At 32.8% G+C, this 22168-nt stretch overlaps 1 protein-coding gene across 1 annotated transcript; it reads left to right on the top strand.

Annotated features, from left to right (window-relative positions):
• The first annotated feature begins 18685 nt into the window (after positions 1-18685).
• On the top strand, positions 18686-20417 carry LOC120352911 (death-associated protein kinase 2-like). The gene is made up of 2 exons (XM_039435239.1): positions 18686-18857; positions 19625-20417. The coding sequence occupies exons 1-2, from the start codon at positions 18799-18801 to the stop codon at positions 19839-19841; spliced, it is 276 nt and encodes a 91-aa protein (XP_039291173.1). The 5' UTR covers positions 18686-18798; the 3' UTR covers positions 19842-20417.
• The last annotated feature ends 1751 nt before the right edge of the window (positions 20418-22168 follow it).

The following is a 22168-nucleotide window of genomic DNA, read 5'->3' as shown; positions in this document are numbered from 1 at the left end:
AAATGGACTCTTGTTCAAAAATACTATACCATATACAGTATCAGGTTTCAAATATTCCTTAATCTCTTCTACATAGTTTTCAATATCTCGGGAGTCTATACTTGGAAGTGATTTTTTTTTTTGTTGAAGATCTTTTCAAATTGGGGTTTTCCTTTACCTCTTGAAACCACTATTTGATTGGTTTCTGTATTTATAATACAATTATCGTCCATTATGCCTATTCTATCATCTGAACTTTCTTGCGAATGCTGAGTCAATAATGAATCGTTATCATTGTCCCTATCTGTATTAATTACAATGTTTTCGTTTACAGTTTCTACATCATTTTCGTTATGTTCAATATTTACATCACCAATCAAACTGTCACCTAACTGCACTTCTAAGTCATCAAGTATACTCTCGTTTATAGATGGAGGAGCTTCATTGTTATTGAACCTGAGAAGCTCATCAATAAAACCTTTTCGCAGCGTAAGTCGGCTTTAGTCGATCTGGCCTTTGTTCCGTTCCAAGCATCATTTGAAATTCGCCCGGTTGCTCAACTTTTACAATAAATTAGCAGCCAAAAAATTTTTTTTATATAAAATTTTTTTAATGGTTTATACTGTTATTTTATTATGTTTTACACTAGACTATGGCTAAATTAATTTTTTTTTATATTTTTATGAGGGTTTTATCACGTTTTTTGGCTTTATCAGCCAAAAAAAAATTTTCAATAAGGATTTTTTCAATGGTGTATACCGTTACTCGGTTATGTTTTACACTAGATTATGGCTAAATCACATTCTAAAAATATTTTTGAAGGGTTTTATCACGTTTTTTGGCTTCTGCACTTGATTTTTATTGTATTTTTTGTATTCAGTTTCCACAAAAATCTCTATGTTCTACTCGAAATGAATAAAGGAACATACTACTTTTTCATACAAGGGTATTTGATAAGTGTGAATAGTATCATGCAATTAGTGAATTTAGAGAAAACCATGCATATAAAACATTGAAAACTCACCAAGTTGATTAATTTTTTTCTGGAATGTAGGAATCCTGGGTCATCACAATACACACTACAGTAGGTAGGCCTATATTAGATCTGAGATTATTATTGTTTTTTATTTCAACACACACTGCACTGGAGTTGGGCTGATTATTATTCAAGTTGAGAGTTTCAATAAACTATTTTCGCCACACTGCACAGGAAGCAGCTGTTTTCCAGATGACTCTCGTCTGATGTCAGAAAAGGGTTTCTTTCCAGCCTAGACCGGAAAACGTACTCTTTCTAGCCGCTAACATGGAAGTCCATAGTTAATAAGTCATCCGCTATATCGGGCAAGTGTCAACATTATTCATCTGAAGTTGCAATTATTTCAGTTCGAGTTTTGAATCAAACTAATTCAGCATTTGCTTCGCAACCATTTTTATTCAATTATTTATTGTTGATTAGTGCATTCCAAATTTTCAAAATGCTTGAAGATGATGACACCCATGATATTCCAAGTGAAATTTTAAAATAATCTGAAATCCTGACTGCAAATCTTCTACCACTAAAATCAAGAGATAGGTACGATAACTTAATGAGTATTCTTTATTTTGTCAGCAAATCCTGTAGTGTGGTCAAAAATATTGTTTGCACCACAGGCAAAAATGTTTTTCCGGCTCTCAATCTTTTCTAGTCCTTGGCCTACGGCCTTGGACTTGAAAACCGATTTCGAGCCAGAAAAATCTCATTTTCTGCTCTAGGTGCGAAATATACTATAACACTTAGTTTTTAAAATGTAAATTTCTTACTAGGCTACCTATTCTAAAAATTAATAACCTATTAATCTTACAAGTCTTGCTATCTAATTCAAAGTTTTTGTCTGCTATCTCAGGACTTTTTATGCACATTCACATGTTTTTTTTTTTTTAATTTTTGACGTGACAACGTCTTATAAATTGGTTTGCCGGGTGACAGTTCAAGAAACTGTGTTACGTTCCCACGTTATGCGCTCACAATGAGAGCGAGTGAGAGCGTTCGTTTCGGTCACGGTCGTCTGGAAAGAGCATGAATAGGAGCAGTGGCGAGCAATGCAGCAGCAAGCCCAGCAACACGAAGGCATTCACCTGGAGAGAGAATGAAACAGAGCAGTCAACCTGCGCAGGCGCCGCAAGCAATCTCCTGCGACTGCACCTGCTTAGGTGAATAAGTGAATAGGTTATGTTGTAGTAATCACATAAAACTTTCGCCCGTATACCGACTTTACAGGCAGCCATGCAATTTTTCAACTGAGTGGTAAATTTCAAAGCAGGGTACCACACACAGTGGGGGTTCATCAGTACACGTTTCACAAAAGTAGGTTGTTTGTTTTCGTTTGCATCCTCCTTCACCTTTTTTTTGGCAGTTTGAACGAAGAATGCTGCACACAGCACAGTTTGGCTCGTGGTTTTTATCAGCAATACTGATGAAGTGAATTTTTCCAGAGATTCTGTCATCAATGAGATCACTAGATTTTCTTCCTCGGCGAATATTGGTTGACCTTTCCCAGTTTACCAGAAGTCCATCTATTACATTTTGCCGAAACTGTATATGAGTGAGCTGTTGAATGCCCTCTTACATGTTATATGCAATACAGCCATTGACAAGCGCAGTTTCGACAAGAAAATGCCATACAGGCTGATACCACTTGATTGATTTTCGGGCATATGGATAAGTCGAACAAAACTTGTCGAAGAGGTCCACAACACCCATATTCTTATTATACAACACCTGTACATTGGGCTTTGTGACAGGTCTTCTACCTTTCTTTCTGGGACCTCAACATTTGTCACTCCTGTGTCCCCAACTGCAGAGAGCATATTAACCCTTCCAGTATCTTGCCAGAAACAAGCTAACATGTCACTACTTCCCCTCATCCATACAGATGGTAATTCACCCTTCTTTTTCTTCACACTCTTCATTGCCGGTTGCAGATTTTTTTTTCTATTAATGTCATCATACTTATCATTATCATTGGCATTGTCGTTGGCATTGTTTGCATTATTTTCGGCGGGAAAGCCTAGCAACAGTTCATCTTGGAATTGTAGGAAGTGATTGTCCTCATTTGCCATCATATTTACATTGAACGGTCTACAAAGAGCTACAGTCAGCTACATGATTTGATCGTCCTTTGATATATTGCACCCTATAGTCATATTCTTCCATTAAAAGTTTCCAATGCATCAGTTTTGCATTTGGCTCTCCAAGTGAATGAAGCCATTGGAGTGGCTTATGATCGGTTCTTAATATCAAATGATCCCCGTACAAATAAGGTCGAAAGTGTTTAACTGCCCAAGTAATCACAAGCATCTCTTTTTCTATTGTCAAAAGATTCTGTTCGGCTGGATTTAGAGCACGTGACACAAATGGAATTGATAGTTCATTTCCGCATCTGTTATCTGAGAAAGTACAGAGCCAAGGGCATGATTTAATGTGTCTGTAGCCAAAATAAAGTTTTCATTCAATTTAGGAAGTTGAAAAATTGGGGCATTAGTGATGGTGTATTTCAATAGATTTACTGATTCAATAAATTTTGGATCTTTTGGATTAATGATTGATGTTTTTTGTAATGAGTTTGTCAAGGGCTGAGCGATTTTTGCAATTCCTTGAATCATTTTTCGATAATATCCTGCTAAACCAAGAAATTTTCTTATCTTTTTTGTAGTCTGTGGAATTGGAAATTCTTTGATTGCTTTCACTTTTTCTGGGTTAGGCTAAATACCTTTTTCTGAAACGAAGTGTCCTAAATACAGGAGTTTTTTTTTTGAAAAATTCAGTTTTGTCCAATTGTATTTTCAGTTGATATTGTTTTAGTTTTTCAAATACGACTTTCAAGTGTTTCATATGTTCTACTAAAAAATCAGAAAGTATTATAATATCATACAAGAATACTAGCACATTTGGAAGGTCACAAAAATCAAGTTCATAGCTTTTTGAAAATTGCTAGGAGAACTTTTCAAACCAAATGGCAATCTTACAAATTCATAATTACCTATGAATTACCTGTAACAACTATGTCGACGTTTGCTCAAAGTATGACTCATCACTTTTTCTCAAAGTCTAACTTCCTTAAAAATATAGATAGAAGATTTCTTATTTCAGATTTGGATTCAGCGACCCCAAATTCTTTAAAGCGTAAGTCCCATTTTCAAAAATACCCGAAAACAAGGGAGTTATAGCTGTTTTTAATATAGCTTTCCATTATCATATGATTATATAGTACATACTAAGATAATAATACTCCTGCCTCACAAAGGGACAGGCAAAGGTTTAGAAGTTTTCAAACACCAAAAAGTTTAAACATAAACATTTTTAATTTTTAAACGTTCTAGTTTTCCAAAAAAATATTGAACTATGAAAAGATGAATCCAAATATGAAATCATAAATCATCTCCACTCATCACCCAATAAAATAGGAGGAAAAGGAATGTTGTACAGTAGAATTCACTAAATTTCAATTGTCATTCAACAATCCAATTTATCAGGTTCAAATCGTTGAATATCACTTTAAATTCCAAGCAATTATTGACTATTTATTTTTAACAATCAGAAAAATCTATTATGAACATACAGTATAAACATTGTGCTGATCTTACGCACATCGCATGATGACAGGTGTCAAAGTCAAGTCAAGTAAACAACTGACAAGTCAACAAGTGTCAACTGGAGAAGTGAGTGAGCAAGCACAGTGCTGCCATAATGCGAAAAGCATAACCATTGTACCAACTATTCTAAATTATCGTACTGTATTTCATGAAGCCATGCTTTGTTAAAGCCAGTTACTCAGAAAAGCGTTTTTTTGTTGTTCGATGTTTTGTCGTCCTTATGAATTCTGTTGAATCAAACATAATGTTATTAAGAAGTTGTGCTGAACCTGTTAAAGACTCATAGGAACGGTAAAAAATCAATTTTACGAAAATCGATGTACATGTAACTGGATTTAGAAGATCAATACGATAATGTGTTCTATCACAATTTAATCACCAGAATGTTTAAGTGAAAATGTTGGGCGCAAACCTTCTGTCTGAGGAGACAAATAAATTTATGAAAAGCTTGATATCTTGAATAGTGATCTGATATTTGTTACACGTTTTTAGTCTAAGACATAATATGTCTTAGACTAATTTTTAATGTTTCTTCAATCGGAAAACTTGGGTTTTCAAAGTTATCTTACTCCCTTATTTTGGGGTATTTTCAGAAATCAAGATAATATCCTACAAATTTCCTACACGAATACAGTGTAAGTTGTATTATAATAGCTACAGTACTTACGTACTGTATAGTACAGTACTGTTCGTTTTTACCAATATATATGATAATAGAAAGCTTTATTAAAAACAGCCATAACTTCCTTGTTTTTGGACATTTTCGAAAACGGGACTTATGCTGAAAAGAATTGGGGTCGCTGATCCAAATCCGAAATCAGAATCTTCTATCTTCTGTAATATTACATTTTTTCTCAATTGGAATCGAATCTTCAATTCGAGATCTATAAAAACTTTATAGTAATATCAGAGTCATCGATATACGGACAACTTTTTGACTGAGAATTATCGTAAATGATTGTGTTGCATGTTCAATGGTATCACTGAAAAAACAAACTCTGTAAACAGAGTTAACAAATTAACAGATAATATAGAGATGAAATATAAAAATTTAAAATAATAGTTTCAAATAAAGTTTTATTGAGAACAAATATAAAATGTGAATTCTAAACTTGTAATTTATAAATTTTGGTGACGTGTCCATGACGTAGAGACAATGATTTTGAGATGTGGTTTTTGTTCTGACGACGAGGCTTCTTGCCTCTCTCTAAAAATATGGCTGGCTGCGTGTGTTGTAATTTTGTGCTCTCTGAATATTTTTCTGTTTAAGTGAATTATTAATGTTTTAAATTGAGTTTTGAACAGTTTATAGTGTCTTTTTGTCTATAATTTGTTTCTTGTGTATACAAGCCTATAGCCATTGTTTTTCAACTATATAAACTGGATAAGTATTTAGCTGTAGTGACTTTAGATGCTTAAACGTGTGAGATATTGTTCTTTGTGTATTTGTGTAGTATATTGCCAAAATTCTTCTGAAGATTATAAGTTCATTTGCTCTGAAAACTGGATTTCTCATTCATAGGCGATAGATCCTTCATAGTTTACCAAGAATCTATTACATTGGAGCCGATAACCTTCCTTAGGTTAATAGGTGAAAATTGCTATCCAACCGATTTAGGAGAAATGGTAGCATGGCAAATGTTACCCCTGTGGTGGACCGAATTACAAAATAATATGTCCCAAATGGTACGCCCTGGTGTGGGACTCAAACTACAAAATATATCCCTGGTTATAAAAAATCATTGGTAGGATAGATATCTTGATGAATTATGAATGGGAGATGCTGCTGAGTGGGAAATCGGTTCGAGAAAGTTCAGGTTCTAATGAGTAAATATTTTTTACGCAGTAGCAAGATGGAGAACAATAAAAATAATGAAGTTTTATTCAGTGAAAACATTCAAAACTTAGATGAAGAATCACAAGATTTAGACCTAACCTTAAACAATGACTCAAACGATAGTGTAGCTGTAAGTGAAAACGTTTCAAATGTAACAATTCATGAGAAGTAGTAGAAATATCAAATGAAACAAGTATGGTAGGAGCTAAAAATGATATAAATCTTATAGCATTCCTAACACAAAGATTTGATCATTTTAAACAAGAGCAAAATGCTAGGTTTGATGAGCAAAATGCTAGGTTTGATGATATGAAGCAAGAATTTGCTAGCATAAGACTAGAGCAGTTAGTATAAACCTTCTATTGAAAGATGCACATGAAACATTGAGTGATAATCATGAAGATGAAAACAAATTGAAGCATGATAATAGTAGTGTTAAGATACAAGATCAACTCATTCAAGTTTCTGACAATGTAGGCCTAGTTACTGTTGTTGAAAAAGTCAACCCTAATGAGATAGTAGAATTGAGTAAAGAAGTAGGTAGGGAGTTGTCTTCACTGAAAGTCAACTATCATGAAGTGATATTGCTACATTGAAGGTTAGGAAAACTATAAACAAAGTGAATGATTACATGAGACAGGTTCTGTGGAGGTTAGGAACAATGTAAACAAAATGAATGTTGCTTTGAGTCAAGTTGATGAGTTCAACTTTCAACTGAGAATTGAAAAGGTGTATGCAATGCATTCTCAAGTGAACATGACTAACTTTTGTAAGCAAAATGGCTTTGTTGAAACAAATGAACCCATGAATAAAATTATGTTCTTGAAGAAAACAAAACACAAAGTCACCATTGATGTGTTAGTATTCAAAGGTTGTTTCAAGTTGCTTCTTTACAAGATGATGACAGTGAATCACATGATGAGAGGGCCTACTCCCCAGCACACAATGATTAGGAATCCTGTGTTATGCCAGATTCAGAATAGCATAATTGCTATGCAGTGTATGGTAAGAGTCCATAATTGTGTCTTTTTTCTTTCCTGTAGCCTATTTTTCTTGGCCCTTAATCTTTTCAAATTTCGATTCTTTCCTGTCTTTGTGTAATGTTCAGTAAATTTCTTCTATTATGCATATCTTAACCAATCTTGTCCATAGTCATTTTAAATTTGTATTTTTCTGAGATAATTTTGGAAGTTAAAATAGTAGCTATTTTCCTAATCTTTAATTGTTGATAGAACTTAACTTTTCTAAAATCTATCCATTGTAGTGTAAATAATTGTTTGCTTGCGGTATATTTTTCATCATGTATTACATATTTTAATTATGTCTATTTTTCTTGTCAGGTATCATATTAGGTAATTAGGTTTTTCAGAGCAAATTATGTCCCATTTTCTCATTTTCAGTATAATTTATTAAATATACTTCCTTATGAAAGTTCAGTACTGACATGTAGGATAGGCTCTAATTAATCTTTCTCTTCTTTGTATTATTTAGGAAATTATTTACCCAATTTTCTTTTTCTCTTGTTTGTATTTTTTAGGGAACTTATTTACCCATTATCCATCTTGATCATCTTTGTATTGTAATCTTGAAATGTTTGTATTTATTATACAGTCTTTAAATTATGAAATTATTTAAAAAATAAATGGTTCAATTTAGAACATGCTGAATTTAATCTTATGTATAAATTCTTTTGTTATAATAATAAACTTCAAAATTTAAAGTATTAATGAATTGTGTAGCCATATATATGAGATGTATTAATGAAAGTTAACTTGAATAATAATGTTTTCATTAAATAAAAACGTCTTGTTATATTATTAATTGAAATGAGTTAAAGGTTAAAATTTCTCTAAAGTTTTTGTAACTGATGTCTTTTTCTAAATTTTGAAAACTGTTCTATAAATTTTGATATGATTGATTATCGTTTGAAATGGATGCTGGAGTGTATGTAGAATTTTAGTGGGGTTTGTTGATTAGAATTTTGCTGGTATGTGATTGTTTTTTGAGATGGAAACCCATTATTGCCTAAAGAAGGAATAACAGAGGTTATGACTTAGAGAGGCAGTAATGAGATAATATTTTTTGTGTTGATTAATAATGTTGATTGCCATAGATGCAAAATAATGATTAATTGTGTTGATTGCCATAGATGCTGTTTACTTATGAATATTGATTGCCTTTGAAGCAAAATATTATTGATGTTTTGAATGATTTCTTGTTTAATGATTGATAGTAAAGTTTTGTCATGAAATGTAGTTTGTGTTTAGAACATTGAAAAGTCGAAATAAACTATAGTATCCAACAAACGATGATTAATAATATTGAATAATTTGCTTTTTATAAAATATTTGAACAATGAATAATGGAAATGAAATTATTTTTTTTAGTGAAATTTTGTAATTGATATCTCCATATTTCACAATATATGTATTGCTGACTGTATAATAAGATGTTAACAAATTTCATTTATATTGATTATATACTTAGAAATAATTTTCATGTGTATTAGATTGTATTGATAGCCTAATCAAAATTTTCTTTTTAGTTTATAAGCATTTTAAGCTAACAGGTACAGCACAGACATTAACATTGAAATAATTATCACGTGAATCTTGAAATCAGCAACAAGTGAACGCCATGAAGAGTGTTAAGAACATTGGGTGATTTTCGAACTAGTGTGACTCATCTACACCAATATCTACACCAATAACTACGCCAAAATCTACGCTGATGCCTACACAATAACTACGCCAATATCTGCTCTGATGTCAATATCTACACCAAATCTATGCTGATGCCTACACTAATAACTACGCCAATATCTACACCAATATCTACACTGATGCCTACACCAATACCAATGCCAATAACTACGCCATATCTACACTAATATCTACACAATAACTACGCCAATATCTGCTCTGATGTCAATATCTACGCCAATAACTACGCCGATGCCTGTGCTGATGCCAATGCCAATATCTACGCCGATGCCTGCGCCGATGCCAATGCCTGCGCCAATGCTGATGCCAATGCCATATCTACGCCGATGCCTGTGCCGATGCCAATGCCTGCGCCAATGCTGATGCCAATGCCAATATCAACGCCGATGCCAATGCCGACACCAAAGCATACGCCAATGACAATGCCAACGTATTGCTGACCTTGTATCTCAAACTTCAACACTATCACATTACCTGGAGGTAATTGCCATCCATGATCACGTTTGCAACTTTGAATTCAGAATAACAGTCACAGTATCATGAAAGAATTGATTCAAAAAATCCTCTCCTAAATTATCCTGTATGCAGAACTCTAAACCTTGAAAGCTGAAAATATCAAAAAACCAAACCTTACCTAAATTAATCCTCACCTAAGTTAATCCTGTATGCAGCGTCTATCTCTTTTCCAAAAAAACAAATCACCTTGTCATTTCAAGCCTGAAATGTACATTGTATAATTACAAATATGATACAAAATTTACGTGACTCTGTATCGAGTTTGGTATGCAGCCGTCTACTACAAGCATGAGGTAATGCTAACTGAGATGTCACCTGTATCGAGTTTGGTATGCAGCTGTCTACTACAAGCATGAGGCAATGCTAACTGAGATGTCACCTGTATCGAGTTTGATATGCATCAGTCAACTGCAAGTATCAGCCCAACACTACGTGCATCCAGATCAGCCCAACACTACGAGTATTCGGATCAGCCCAACACTAACGTCATCACACTGGAGTCACACTTAACTGAAAATCATACTGAGTGCCTTAACAGACTGTTTTCCAAAATTTGCATCGATAAAATCAACTGTGTCAATAGTGAAAGAAATGAACATTTTTTGATTTATTGAAATTTTATGTGAAAATTGAATGTAACAATTCATCAATACATTTAAAAAAAAAATAATAATAATAATTTTTTTTTCAACATACTAAATTTTTTTCATGCAATAAAAATTGAATTTTTCTATTTATTAAATTTATGTGCAATTTCAAAAAACTATTCTTTATATATTAAACTTTCTGTTGAGATATTTTCCTTTAAATTATAAAGCTAAATCAAAAGTAATTTTGATATTCTATACTTTGAAATATTGTTTGGAAACATATAACAAATGCTATTGATGAATTTTTATAATAATTTTCAATATTATAGGACAACATGTAATGTTTTATAGAAAAATTGTTACTGTTCTCGAATTTACAATTCAAAAATTCCATTTGGGTCAATGTAATTTTTTTCTTTAAATTTTCAAACAGTAAAATTTTTTATGTCAAGAGGGGGGTATTGTAATATTACATTTTTTCTCGATTGGAATCGAATCTTCAATTCGAGATCTATAAAACTTTATAGTAAATATCAGAGTCATCGATATACGGACAAGTTTTTGACTGAGAATTTATCGTAAATGATTGTGTTGCATGTTCAATGGTATCACTGAAAAAACAAACTCTGTAAACAGAGTTAACAAAATTAACAGATAATATAGAGATGACATATAAAAATTTAAAATAATAGTTTCAAAATAAAGTTTTATTGAGAAAAATATAAAATGTGAATTCTAAACTTGTAATTTATAAATTTTGGTGACGTGTCCATGACGTAGACAATGATTTTGAGATGTGGTTTTTGTTCTGACGACGAGGCTTCTTGCCTCTCTCTAAAAATATGGCTGGCTGCGTGTGTTGTAATTTTGTGCTCTCTGAATATTTTTCTGTTTAAGTGAATTATTAATGTTTTAAATTGAGTTTTGAACAGTTTATAGTGTTCTTTTTTGTCTATAATTGTCTTGTGTATACAAGCCTATAGCCATGGTTTTTCAACTATATAAACTGGATAAGTATTTAGCTTGTAGTGACTTTAGATGCTTAAACGTGTAAGATATTGTTCTTTGTGTATTGTGTAGTATATTACCAAAATTCTTCTGAAGATTATAAGTTCATTTGCTCTGAAAACTGGATTTCTCATTCATAGGTGATAGATCCATTCATAGTTTACCAAGAATCTATTATGTTGGAGCGATAACTTCCTTAGGAATAGGTGAAAATTTGCTATCCAACCGATTTAGGAGAAAATGGTAGCACGGCACTTCATTTTCAAGAAAGATAGTTTTTGAGAAAAAGTGGTGACTGGAGAGACGTAGAATCACCATGTGAAAGCGACGATTTGTCACTAGTATCTCGATCCAAGCCGGTTTCTCCTTGCCTCGAGGGGAAAAGACGTGACAAAAGGAGGTTTCTGGCTAGGAGTCACCATGTGAAAGACACGATTTGACTCAATGTACTTCGACAAAAAAACGTGAACACTGTTCAGTGTTCAAGTTGCACGTCTCCTATCGTGTGAAAGTAGCCTTATAGTCCACTGGACAGCTGATTTATGATGAATAATTCTATAGTCTGATTTTTACTATAATATTGGCGTATGAAGGAGGCTCCTTTTTCCTTTTGTATTATCCTTGAAATGCAAAATTTTCAAAAACCTTGTATATACGTTGACATGCAATTAAAAAGGAACATACCTGTCAGATTTCATGAAAATCTATCACCGCGTTTTTCCGTGAATGTGCAACATATAAACATTAAGAGAAATGCCAAACCATCGACTTGAATCTCAGACCTCACTTCGCTTGATCAATTATTATTATTCTCATATTTTTGCAACCACCTCAAGATTTGATTTGTAACAAAGCCAATTTCAATAATGCAGTCGGTGTACCCCTCTCGGAATGGGCACTCCTGATTTTTTGGGCCATCTTATATACATGCTACTCCTTTAAATCATTGCTTGGTTCATTTGAAAATAACATAAAGTAACATGAAAGAACTAAATGAACATTAAAAAATCAATCATCAACAATAGAATCATACATAGCAAGGTGTGGTGAAAATTATGGAAATAGTTGATATACTATTAGCAAGGATAATTTGACAGTAGATCTCATTGGGGATCATATTTTAATAAAAATACTTGATTCAAAAATCTAATTTAAAAATATAAAGTAACTTTTTTAATTCCATAAAGATCCCCCAATGAAACTTACTGTCAAACTATCCTTGTTAAAGAAATATTGAGCTGTTTTCATAATTTTCACTAATCCTATCTATAATCTTCACATCTCGTTGGAGGTTTCTTTTTCCAATATTACTATTATTTAGAACGTTTGCATATTTAGACAATAAACTTGCTTGAAAATAAACTTTTTCAAATTTTTAATTTGCTGTAATGATTTCCTTTTTTTCTAGGCTCTGTACATCATCACATAATGTGATGGAAGTGAGGAGAGAGAAGAAGGAGATGTATAGGAGGAGAAGCTTAACATATGGAGTATAAAATTGTAAATATTGTACCAAAAATATTATTTTGTTTTTTATTATAATTAAAAGTATGAAATTGTAAGTACTACTGTAACAAAAATATTAGTTTGTCATTTTATTATAGTTTTTAATCAACTTGATCCAACAAAATATTATTCCATTTATGTCTATATATTTATAGGATTTAGTTTGTGAACCTTTTTTTATTTGTTATATATTAGAATTTTGAATCTTCTAAACATTAAATTTCTATGTTAGTTACTCTTTTCAAATTATATAACTAAATTAATTTGAATTCATCTAAATTCATTTAAATTCTATTGATTAATTATTATCCTTTCATCCTCTAGCCCCTATATATTGTAATATTAACATTTTCAAATTGTATTCTGATTACCTGTTAGGTATAAAACTACAAAAATGTAATAGAAAAAGATATGTACAAGGTGATACATATCTGATAGGTATATAATATGTACATTGTTCACATATCTGGTTTTAAGGATATGTATCTGTTACCTATCAGATACATAACACATGATATTATAACACATGTTCTTATAACACATGTTACATGTAACAAAGTTACACTTTTTCTTTGATCTTTACCGACATCGTGCGGGAAAGGAAAAACTTGTTATAATACATGGAGTTACATTAATTCATAACATTTTTGTTAAAGTTGTTATATATAACCAACGTTTTATAACAAAGTTACACAGTGTAAACGTAGCTAATGGAAAAACTTGTTATATAACACGAAATTATGTTTTAAGACACGAAGTTACATGTAACAAGTTACATGAATTTTTAACATTTATTTTAAAGTTATTATATAACCGAAGTTTTATAACAAAGTTACACAGTGTAAACGCAGCTTAAAAGGTGAATCTTGAAGCTAATCTTTTTTAGAATCTTATTTTATCATGTGTATGAGCAGAGTTGGTTTAAAATGAACAGTAATTCAGTATATGATTCAATTTATGGCTAATTTGGTTAAAGAAGACTCAATTTTGTGGGACAGTGTTTGGTGCTTTGATTAGGTCATCAAAACTTTTGGAATATGTTGTAGAAATTTTCTGTTTTGAGATTCAGAATAGATATTGTGAACCAACAAATGAACCGCCTAATACCAAGAATCTCAAAGTCAGGGTCAATCGTTCTTGTGAAGTTATTGCTCCCCTCATAATTGTATCATTTGTTTGGATAACTAGTTAAATTAGATTCAGTATATTATTAGGAAAATAATGCTTTGACATACTAATAAAGTTTGAATTGTCAATCTCATATATTATGTCATGTAGCAATTTATTTCCTTCCTTCAATCTATATTAACCTACAATCGTTCAACCCACCAACATCGTTTGTTAAGTTTTATTTTCGATTTCAACATACTAGTCATTAAAATAAATTATACAACTGCATTTTGTAATTATCTTCAACTAGCCATCAGGCTCGTTTCGCTTGCCATATCTGCCTAGCCATGGGGCTCCGCCCCCTGGACCCCTGACTGAATCGTCCAAAAATGAGATCAGCGGGCTTGCTTCGCTTGCCTACATTTTTCATTTGAGCATGCTTCATTCCATCAGAAAGTCAAAGTACTGAGAAAACGCAGAAAAGCTGAGAAAATCGTTGGAAAAACGCTGATTTTGGGCGTATTTTTGATGAAATATTAAAGTCAAAATCACAATATTTTTGGACCCTATCTAAACCTCTGTACAACATTTTCTGTCTATTACTTGAACTGAGAAAACGCAAAAAACGCTAATTATGGGCGTATCTTTAGCGTTATTTCAAATTCATTGTAAAACAACATTATTACAGCCCAGCTGAGCTTCTGTAGTGAATTTGAACACTTTCTGTTCATTTGTTCTCGAGAAAGCGCAAAAAACGCAGATTTTGGGCATAGGCTATCTTTGGTATTATTTCAAATTCCTTCTAACACACCATTATTACACCCCAGCTTACATTCTGTACTAAATTTGAACAATTTCTGTTAATTTGTTCTTGATAAATCTGAGAAAAAGCAAAAAAACACTAATTTTGGGCGTATCCTTGACGTTATTGCAAATTCCTTCTAACACAACATTTTTACATCCTAGCTGAACTTCTGTACTGAATTTTAACATTTTCTGTTCATTTGTTCTCGATAAAGCTGAAAAAACGCTAGAAAACGCAGATTTTGGGCGTATCTTTGGAAATTTTTCCAAATCCGTTCTTAGTGCACCTCATACCTACCAAATTTGAACGTTTTTGGTCCGGTAGATTTTTAGTTCTGCGAGTGAGTAATCAGTGAGTGAGTGCCATTTCGCTTTTATATATATAGATAGATGGATAGATAGAAGATGATGGAATGACGGCATTGTTGTCATGATGTGGAAAATTTACGTCTACCATGTCTTCGTGTCGCTGCAAATCAGATAGCTTTTTGAATGCCGAGGCATACGTGGAACACGTCCACAAGGACATACAGTGAATGCCGAGGCATGTGTCCATACGATTGTTTGCGCGAATCTGTACGTACGTGTGTACAGGGCTTAACTGTAGCCACTGCTTGGAATGGGGTCAAAAAACAGGGTTTATCAATGTCTATTAATTTGTTCTCGATAAATCTGAGAAAAAGCAAAGAAAGGCTAATTTGGGCATATCATTGGCATTATTTCAAATTCCTTCCAACACAACATTATTACACCCCAGCTGAACTCCTGTACTAAATTTGAACAAATTCTGTTAATTTGTTCTCGATAAATCTGGGAAAAAGCAAAAAAATTCTGGAAAAATGCTAATTTTGGGTGTATCTTTGACGTTATTGCAAATTCCTTCTAACACAACATATTCACACCCTAGCTGAGCTTCTGTACTGAATTTTAACATTTTCTGTTCATTTGTTCTCGATAAAGCTGAGAAAATGCCAAAAAACGCAGATTTTGGGCGTATCTTTGGAAATTTTTCAAATCCGTTCTTAGCATGCCTCTAAAGGTCCAACTGAGCATACCTACCAAATTTGAATGTGTGGTCCGTTAAGGTGCGTACAGATTTACGCGCCGCGAACATGAGCAATTCAATTTTAATCAGCTGATGTCAAGCTTTTTATAACTATATCTTACCGTTTCTGTAAAAATACAGATATAGTCAGCTGATTAAAAGTGAGCTCATGTTTGCGGTGCGTATATCTGTATGCACCTTTAGATTTTTAGTTCTGCGAGTGAGTGAGTGCCATTTTGCTTTTATATATATGGATAGAAGATGATGGAATGACGACATTGTTGTCATGATGTCGAAAATTTACATCTACCATGTCTCCGTGTCGTCTACAAATCAGATAGCTTTTTGAATGCCGAGGCATACGTGGAACGCGTTCACAAGGACATTACAGTGAATGCCTAGGCATGTGTCCATACGATTGTTTGCGCGAATCTGTACGTACGGTACGTGTGTACAAGGCTTAACTGTAGCCACTGCATGGAATTGGGTCAAAAACAGGGTTTTCGCGATTTTCTCGTAAACGGCTCCAACGATTTTGATCAAATTATTACCTAAAATAGTCATTGATAAGTTCTATCAACTGCCACAAGTCCCATATTTGTAAAAATTTCAGGAGCTCCGCTCCATCTATGCAAAGTTTGATTTTAGATTCCCAATTATCAGGCTTCAGATACAATTCAAACACAAAAATTCAAGTGGAAAAGATTGAGCATGAAAATATCTACAATTAATGTTTTGTAACATTTTCACCTAAAATCGAAAATAAGCTCGGAATACAAGAATATTTGATTATTCAATAATTGCAAACTGTTGGCAACTGTTGATTCTATTAAATCATTCACTATGAAGAGATAGCAGACCTCGTGTCCTGTCACCAGTTGGCTCAGATTTTCGATTAGTAGACTTGAGATGCGCGTGAACACTAGCGTCAGGTGATCAATTTTCAAAAGGGTAGGAAAGCTGTGTGAGTGTGCCACACCAGAATTTTTTAATCTCAAATTTGCCATTAGGATAAAATTGATAGTATCGACACCTATTTTTTCTTTCTCTTCATTTTAACAAAAAATTAAGTTGATATCTTTGAAAATAGTTGAGATACAATTGTGCCGTGATTAGTCACAAAAAAAACCTATAGTAAGGTCCACGTTATAATGGAAGACAATGAAAATAGGAGAACAGCGTTGCCGATTCTCTGCCTTAATTAATAATTATATTTCTGCATTATTAAAAACATATTTGGCAATGTTGCAGAGCTAGAAAAGGATAGTGCCACCTGCTTTGTCGAATTATAAACAGGGATAGCAACACCAAAGTGATAGCAACACCCATAAAAAATACTAGATAGGCCAACTAAAATATTAAATACTAAATCAAACACTGCCATTATAATGTGGACCTCACCACGGTATATAGAAGAAGATTATCTAAATACCGTGGACCTCACTATAGCACTATCTGCTTTATCGGATGGTAAACACGGATATCAATACCATAGTTGTATTGTGCCATTATATTATACATCAAAATTTTGCCACCGTGGATCTACCATTTATAGATTCGCACCTATCGATTAACTCTTGCAAAGTCTACTTAGAGTTCGAGCAATCGCAACGATCAAAAAAGGATGTTTCCATATAGTTCTGCCCAAAGTTGTCAATATTGTAAAAGGTTTATTCATGGATTTGTGATAGAATGTCTCACTTTTTCATCTTAAATAGATTATCAATTGATTAATACAATTTAATAATAATGTTGTATTTTTATTTGTTCAACAGCTGTCAACATAACCTGAAATCATGCGCTTTTGATTAGGGACGTTCCGATACCTCAAAAGTATCGATACCAGTACTTGGTATCGGTATCGAAACAAAAGTATCGATACCTCTAAGGTATCGGAAGAAAAGTATCGATATGAGTAGGTATCGGAATATGAGTACTTTTGAAAATTAATTTGATACTTCAGAAAAACCTACGTTTCGGTTACCTATTGTACTTTTGTACCTACTATATTGATCTTGAATAATTAAAATAATAGATTGTGTAGGAATCCTACAAGGATAGCCTACTTCAACTAGGCCTATTTCACCAACGGTTTTCTCAACAACAAAATAGAATAGAAACGGCTCAAACTTCTTGTTAGCCGTAGGCCTATATTATTTAGGCATTTGTTAGGTTATTTGATACTATTAAAAGATTTCAAATATTTTGAAAATAACTTTGTTGATAACAACTTACCTGAATAAACTCCCTTCTACAGTCTTTACAGACTTGGAGCTGACGCTGAAGCTTTTTCATTCACAGATTTACTTTTAATAATTGGTACCGTGAACTTTCATAAATTATGTTTAAACAAATTGGATGTGTTTCCGCAGTATTTTATTTCTTAAAACATGACTTGCATTTTGCAGCTGAATGGTTGATTTTGTAAAATACTCCCAAACATCCGATCTTGGAGGAGACATTTCAATCTCAATGAAAGATGAAACATGAACATGAAAATACAATGTATTTTCACTTACCAACAGGCAAACGCAAACGCTCAGAGAGATAGATAGAGTCAAAGAGTGGCGAACTGGTGATATAGGTTATACAACTTGTATCCAGATTATTGTTTGTAGACTACGATCGTCTTTCAAAGCCTCAGATACAATGATGATAAAATACTCAGTTGAATTTTATACCCACTCATTTGATGCATTAGAGTACTGTACCTACTTAATTTTATAAACGATATAGATTTACGATAGAATATTTTTGATTCGATACGACTGATCCGAGTACTTTTGATTCGATACGAGTACTTTTGATTCGATACCGAGTAAGTATCGAAACAAAAGTATCGATGCCAAAAGTACTTGGTATCGAAAGGAAAGTATCGATACAAGTAAAGTAGTTACTTGTATCGGAACGTCCCTACTTTTGATTGGAGGACATCTTTGTAGAATTCTGTTGTTGCTACGTTCTGACAAGTGGTCTATTTATCTCTAACTTTATAAAATACCGACTTTTAATTAACTATGTTATGATAAAATAATCTTTTAATAAATCATGGAGTTCAGTGAAGAACCTTTTGATAATCTATTTGAAGTTTTTGAAGAATTGGGAAAGTAAGTATCAAAAAGATATCAGTAACCAAATTTTTCAATTCACTTCTCTTTAGCTGAATAATCTGATATTTTTTATTGGTTTAAATTCTTGTTTTACATACTCCAATCATAGAATAACAAAAATTATTACCTCAATTTGTACACATTATATTCTAACTTTTAGTTTTAATCAAGTTCAACATGATAAATTGACCTGTATATTTACAAAGTTGTTTTAAAATATAATATGTACTGTAATTTAATAAATAATAGGTACTGTAATTTAATTGATGATTGATCAAATTATTTATATTTAGATTAGTATACCTTTACTTACGTTTCCAATTTGTTACCGTAATCATTTTTTTAGTTTTGTTATGTGGTAGAAATAATAACCTTATTTCGTAACTATTTCATAAAAACAAAAACTGTTAACCCTTAACCCTCTGTTAACTAAACCATATCGTTTTTCCATTCTTTTTCTTTCTCCATCACATACTTTTATACCCACTGTCTATTTACTTAACCTGATATACCTCTTTCACCTTCTCAGGGATTGAAGGTTTTCCTAGTACCTACATGGATAGTCATAGTTGGAAAACCCTTCAATCTTCCCCCCCCCCGTTTTTGCACCACTATTCTCTTATTTTTTGTTTTATTGTGATTGTTATTGTTTGTTTTGTGTGTGTGAATAAATAAATTGAATTGAAGAAAATAAAATTGAAAATTCAATTTAGGTTATAGAGTTGAATGATATTTTATCGATGGAACGGTTTGTTGCGTTGCAGAGGGCATTTTGCGACGGTGAAGCGATGTGTACGTCGCAGCGATGGAGCCGCTTTCGCCGCCAAAACGCTGAAGAAGCGGCGCGTGTGTCGCGGAGTGGCCGCCGAAGACATACGTCGCGAGGCGCATGCGCTCGCTAAGCTCAGTCATGTCAACATAATCACACTACATGCTGTATACGACACTGGCCAGTCGGTTGTGCTCTTGCTCGAACTGTGAGTTTCAACTCAAATACGGTATTCAACTAGTGACCCCCTGGGTTGGAGAAATTGCTCAAGAACTAATGTATTGTAATCTTTGTAACCTCCAACTTTCAATCATAGCCTACAGAATTGTTGAAAGCTATGGAAGTTACAAGAATAATTAGACCGTAGGTTTCATTGGAGATCCTATTTGAAATGAAAAATTTCTTTGTTGCTTCAACATCTTTGTCCCTCATATGAATCCAAATTTATTCTTTAAATGAGAAGGTGGTCATGTGATACATGATTTCTATACAGAATTTATTCACATCTCAACCCGTACCAGTTTGGTGATGTAAAATTTGTGAATTATGTTGTATAGTATCATGACACCCAAGGTACCTAGAATACAAGGTACTGGCCACGCGCATCTCGATCTTTTAATGATCAGAGTCAGATGATCGGTGTGACGTCATTGGTACTCTGAAAGTCTATTCTTCCTATCTTTTCAATGTTAAATTGAGCAACTTCGTAAGTCTTTTTCTCAAAACGTAAATGACTCAAGTCACTGTGACATCTACGATTCATACAATATTCATCTTTAATTTTTCTAGAAATTTAATACTTTTGGACGGCTGGATCTTCCAGAATGATCGATTTTGTAAGAGCCTGCACATCGAATACCTCTTGTTCTCTTATTGAAAATTAACATGCTTTCCCTGGCTCTTTTGTAATTCAATTACTCATTGCTAATGAATTTGATAAATCGATCATTGAATAAGGAATTAAATACGTGAAAACATTGATTTGTGTAATAATATTATTTCTCTCAAAATCCTTGATATCTTGTTTGTGTTGCTTACTGTATATTACATAAAATCAGTAGAACATCTTGCCGGTTCAACATCTTTAATCCTTTAGGAGTGCATTCTCAATTCAGGAAAAAATTATAAACACATATCCACATACTTTAACCAGGTGATAGTTGTTTGTTACGGTCATATACAATATTTATCTCTATTTTCTTCGAGCAACTTTGTAAGTCTTTTTCTTAAAAAGTACATAAATTTCAAGTCCCATCGACATCTCTTTATACAATATTTATCTTCAATTTTTTTCAGAATTTCATCACTTTTGAACTTTTAGATCTTCCAGAATACTCTATAATGTGAGGGCATACCTGTTTGGGGATAGAGAACTCTCATTTGATACTACGAGAAGGAATACTCGTAGAAGGAATAAATGGATTTAATTTGGCAACATTTGAAAAGATGTTGCTATGTGTTTCATAGGTTTGCTACTGGAGGTTTTCTTCAAAGTTTTAATATCCCAACAATTATAAAGTTGCAAAAAGCTACTGGATGTAGCCTATTTCTCTAGTAATACTTTGAATGATAATATAGACCTATATTTTTTCAATCACTGTTCTATCATCATATTAATTAGGCTTGGCTTGAATACTTTAATTAGTTATTTTGAGCTTTCTCGTTATTATGACGTTGTAGACATTCGAGCTGTTTCCGTTTTTCATTGTGATATTCTTCTGTAAACTCAACCAATATCTATCCTTTCAAAATTGATTCTAATACCAATCTCAATGCAGAAGACATATCAAGGAAAAGCTAAAATTAATTTGATGAAAGTGAAATCAAGAGCGACCGCAGAGAAGAATATATTGTATGATACTTATAGTATGAATTCATATTCATACGTATAGTTACATACTTTTGGATCATGAAGAATTGGGTTTCCCTTTCACAAATAAATAAAGAATGAGAGTTTTACAATAAGAGAACAAGTAGTATCAATTGAGAATTACAAATAATAAATGAGAAATATGTGTTTCACAATACGAGAGCAAGTATTCAGTACAATTCTCAATTATTGAGATTTCCCCATGATACATGTGCTTTAATAGATATTCGCCCTTATATGTTGTTGTAGTTTCCAATTAGAGAGATTCAACTACAAAACTCTTCCTGATCAAGTATGTGAAAGCCACAATTTTCTTGAAAAAAGAGATCCTCCTTAGGGATTAAGCAAGATGTTCTATTGATTCTACATATAATATACAGTACACAGACAAAATAGAGGATTATTGTGAGAGAAATAATATTATAGTGCAAGCAATGTTTCCACGTTTTTAATTCCTTATTCAATGATCGATTCATCAAATTCATTAGCATTGAGTAATTGAATTACAAAAGAGCCAGGGAAAGCATGTTAATTTTCAATAAGAGAGCAACAGTTATTCGATGTGCAGGCTCTTACAAAATCGATCATTCTGAAAGATCCAGCCGTCCAAAAGTATAAAATTCCTAGAAAAATTGAAGATAAATATTGTATGAATCGTAGGAGATGTCG

Source organism: Nilaparvata lugens, chromosome 9 (assembly GCF_014356525.2).
Source record: "Nilaparvata lugens isolate BPH chromosome 9, ASM1435652v1, whole genome shotgun sequence".
Classification (NCBI taxonomy): Eukaryota; Metazoa; Arthropoda; class Insecta; order Hemiptera; family Delphacidae; genus Nilaparvata; species Nilaparvata lugens.
This window is presented reverse-complemented; position numbering and strand designations above follow the sequence as displayed.

Excerpts from the sequence above, each read along its gene's own strand:
- LOC120352911 (XM_039435239.1), top strand. The coding sequence starts at position 18,799 with ATGGAGTTCAGTGAAGAACCTTTTGATAATCTATTTGAAGTTTTTGAA. Across the intron at positions 18,858-19,624 it reads GTTTTTGAAGAATTGGGAAA|AGGGCATTTTGCGACGGTGA; the intron begins GTAAGTATCAAA and ends GTTGCGTTGCAG.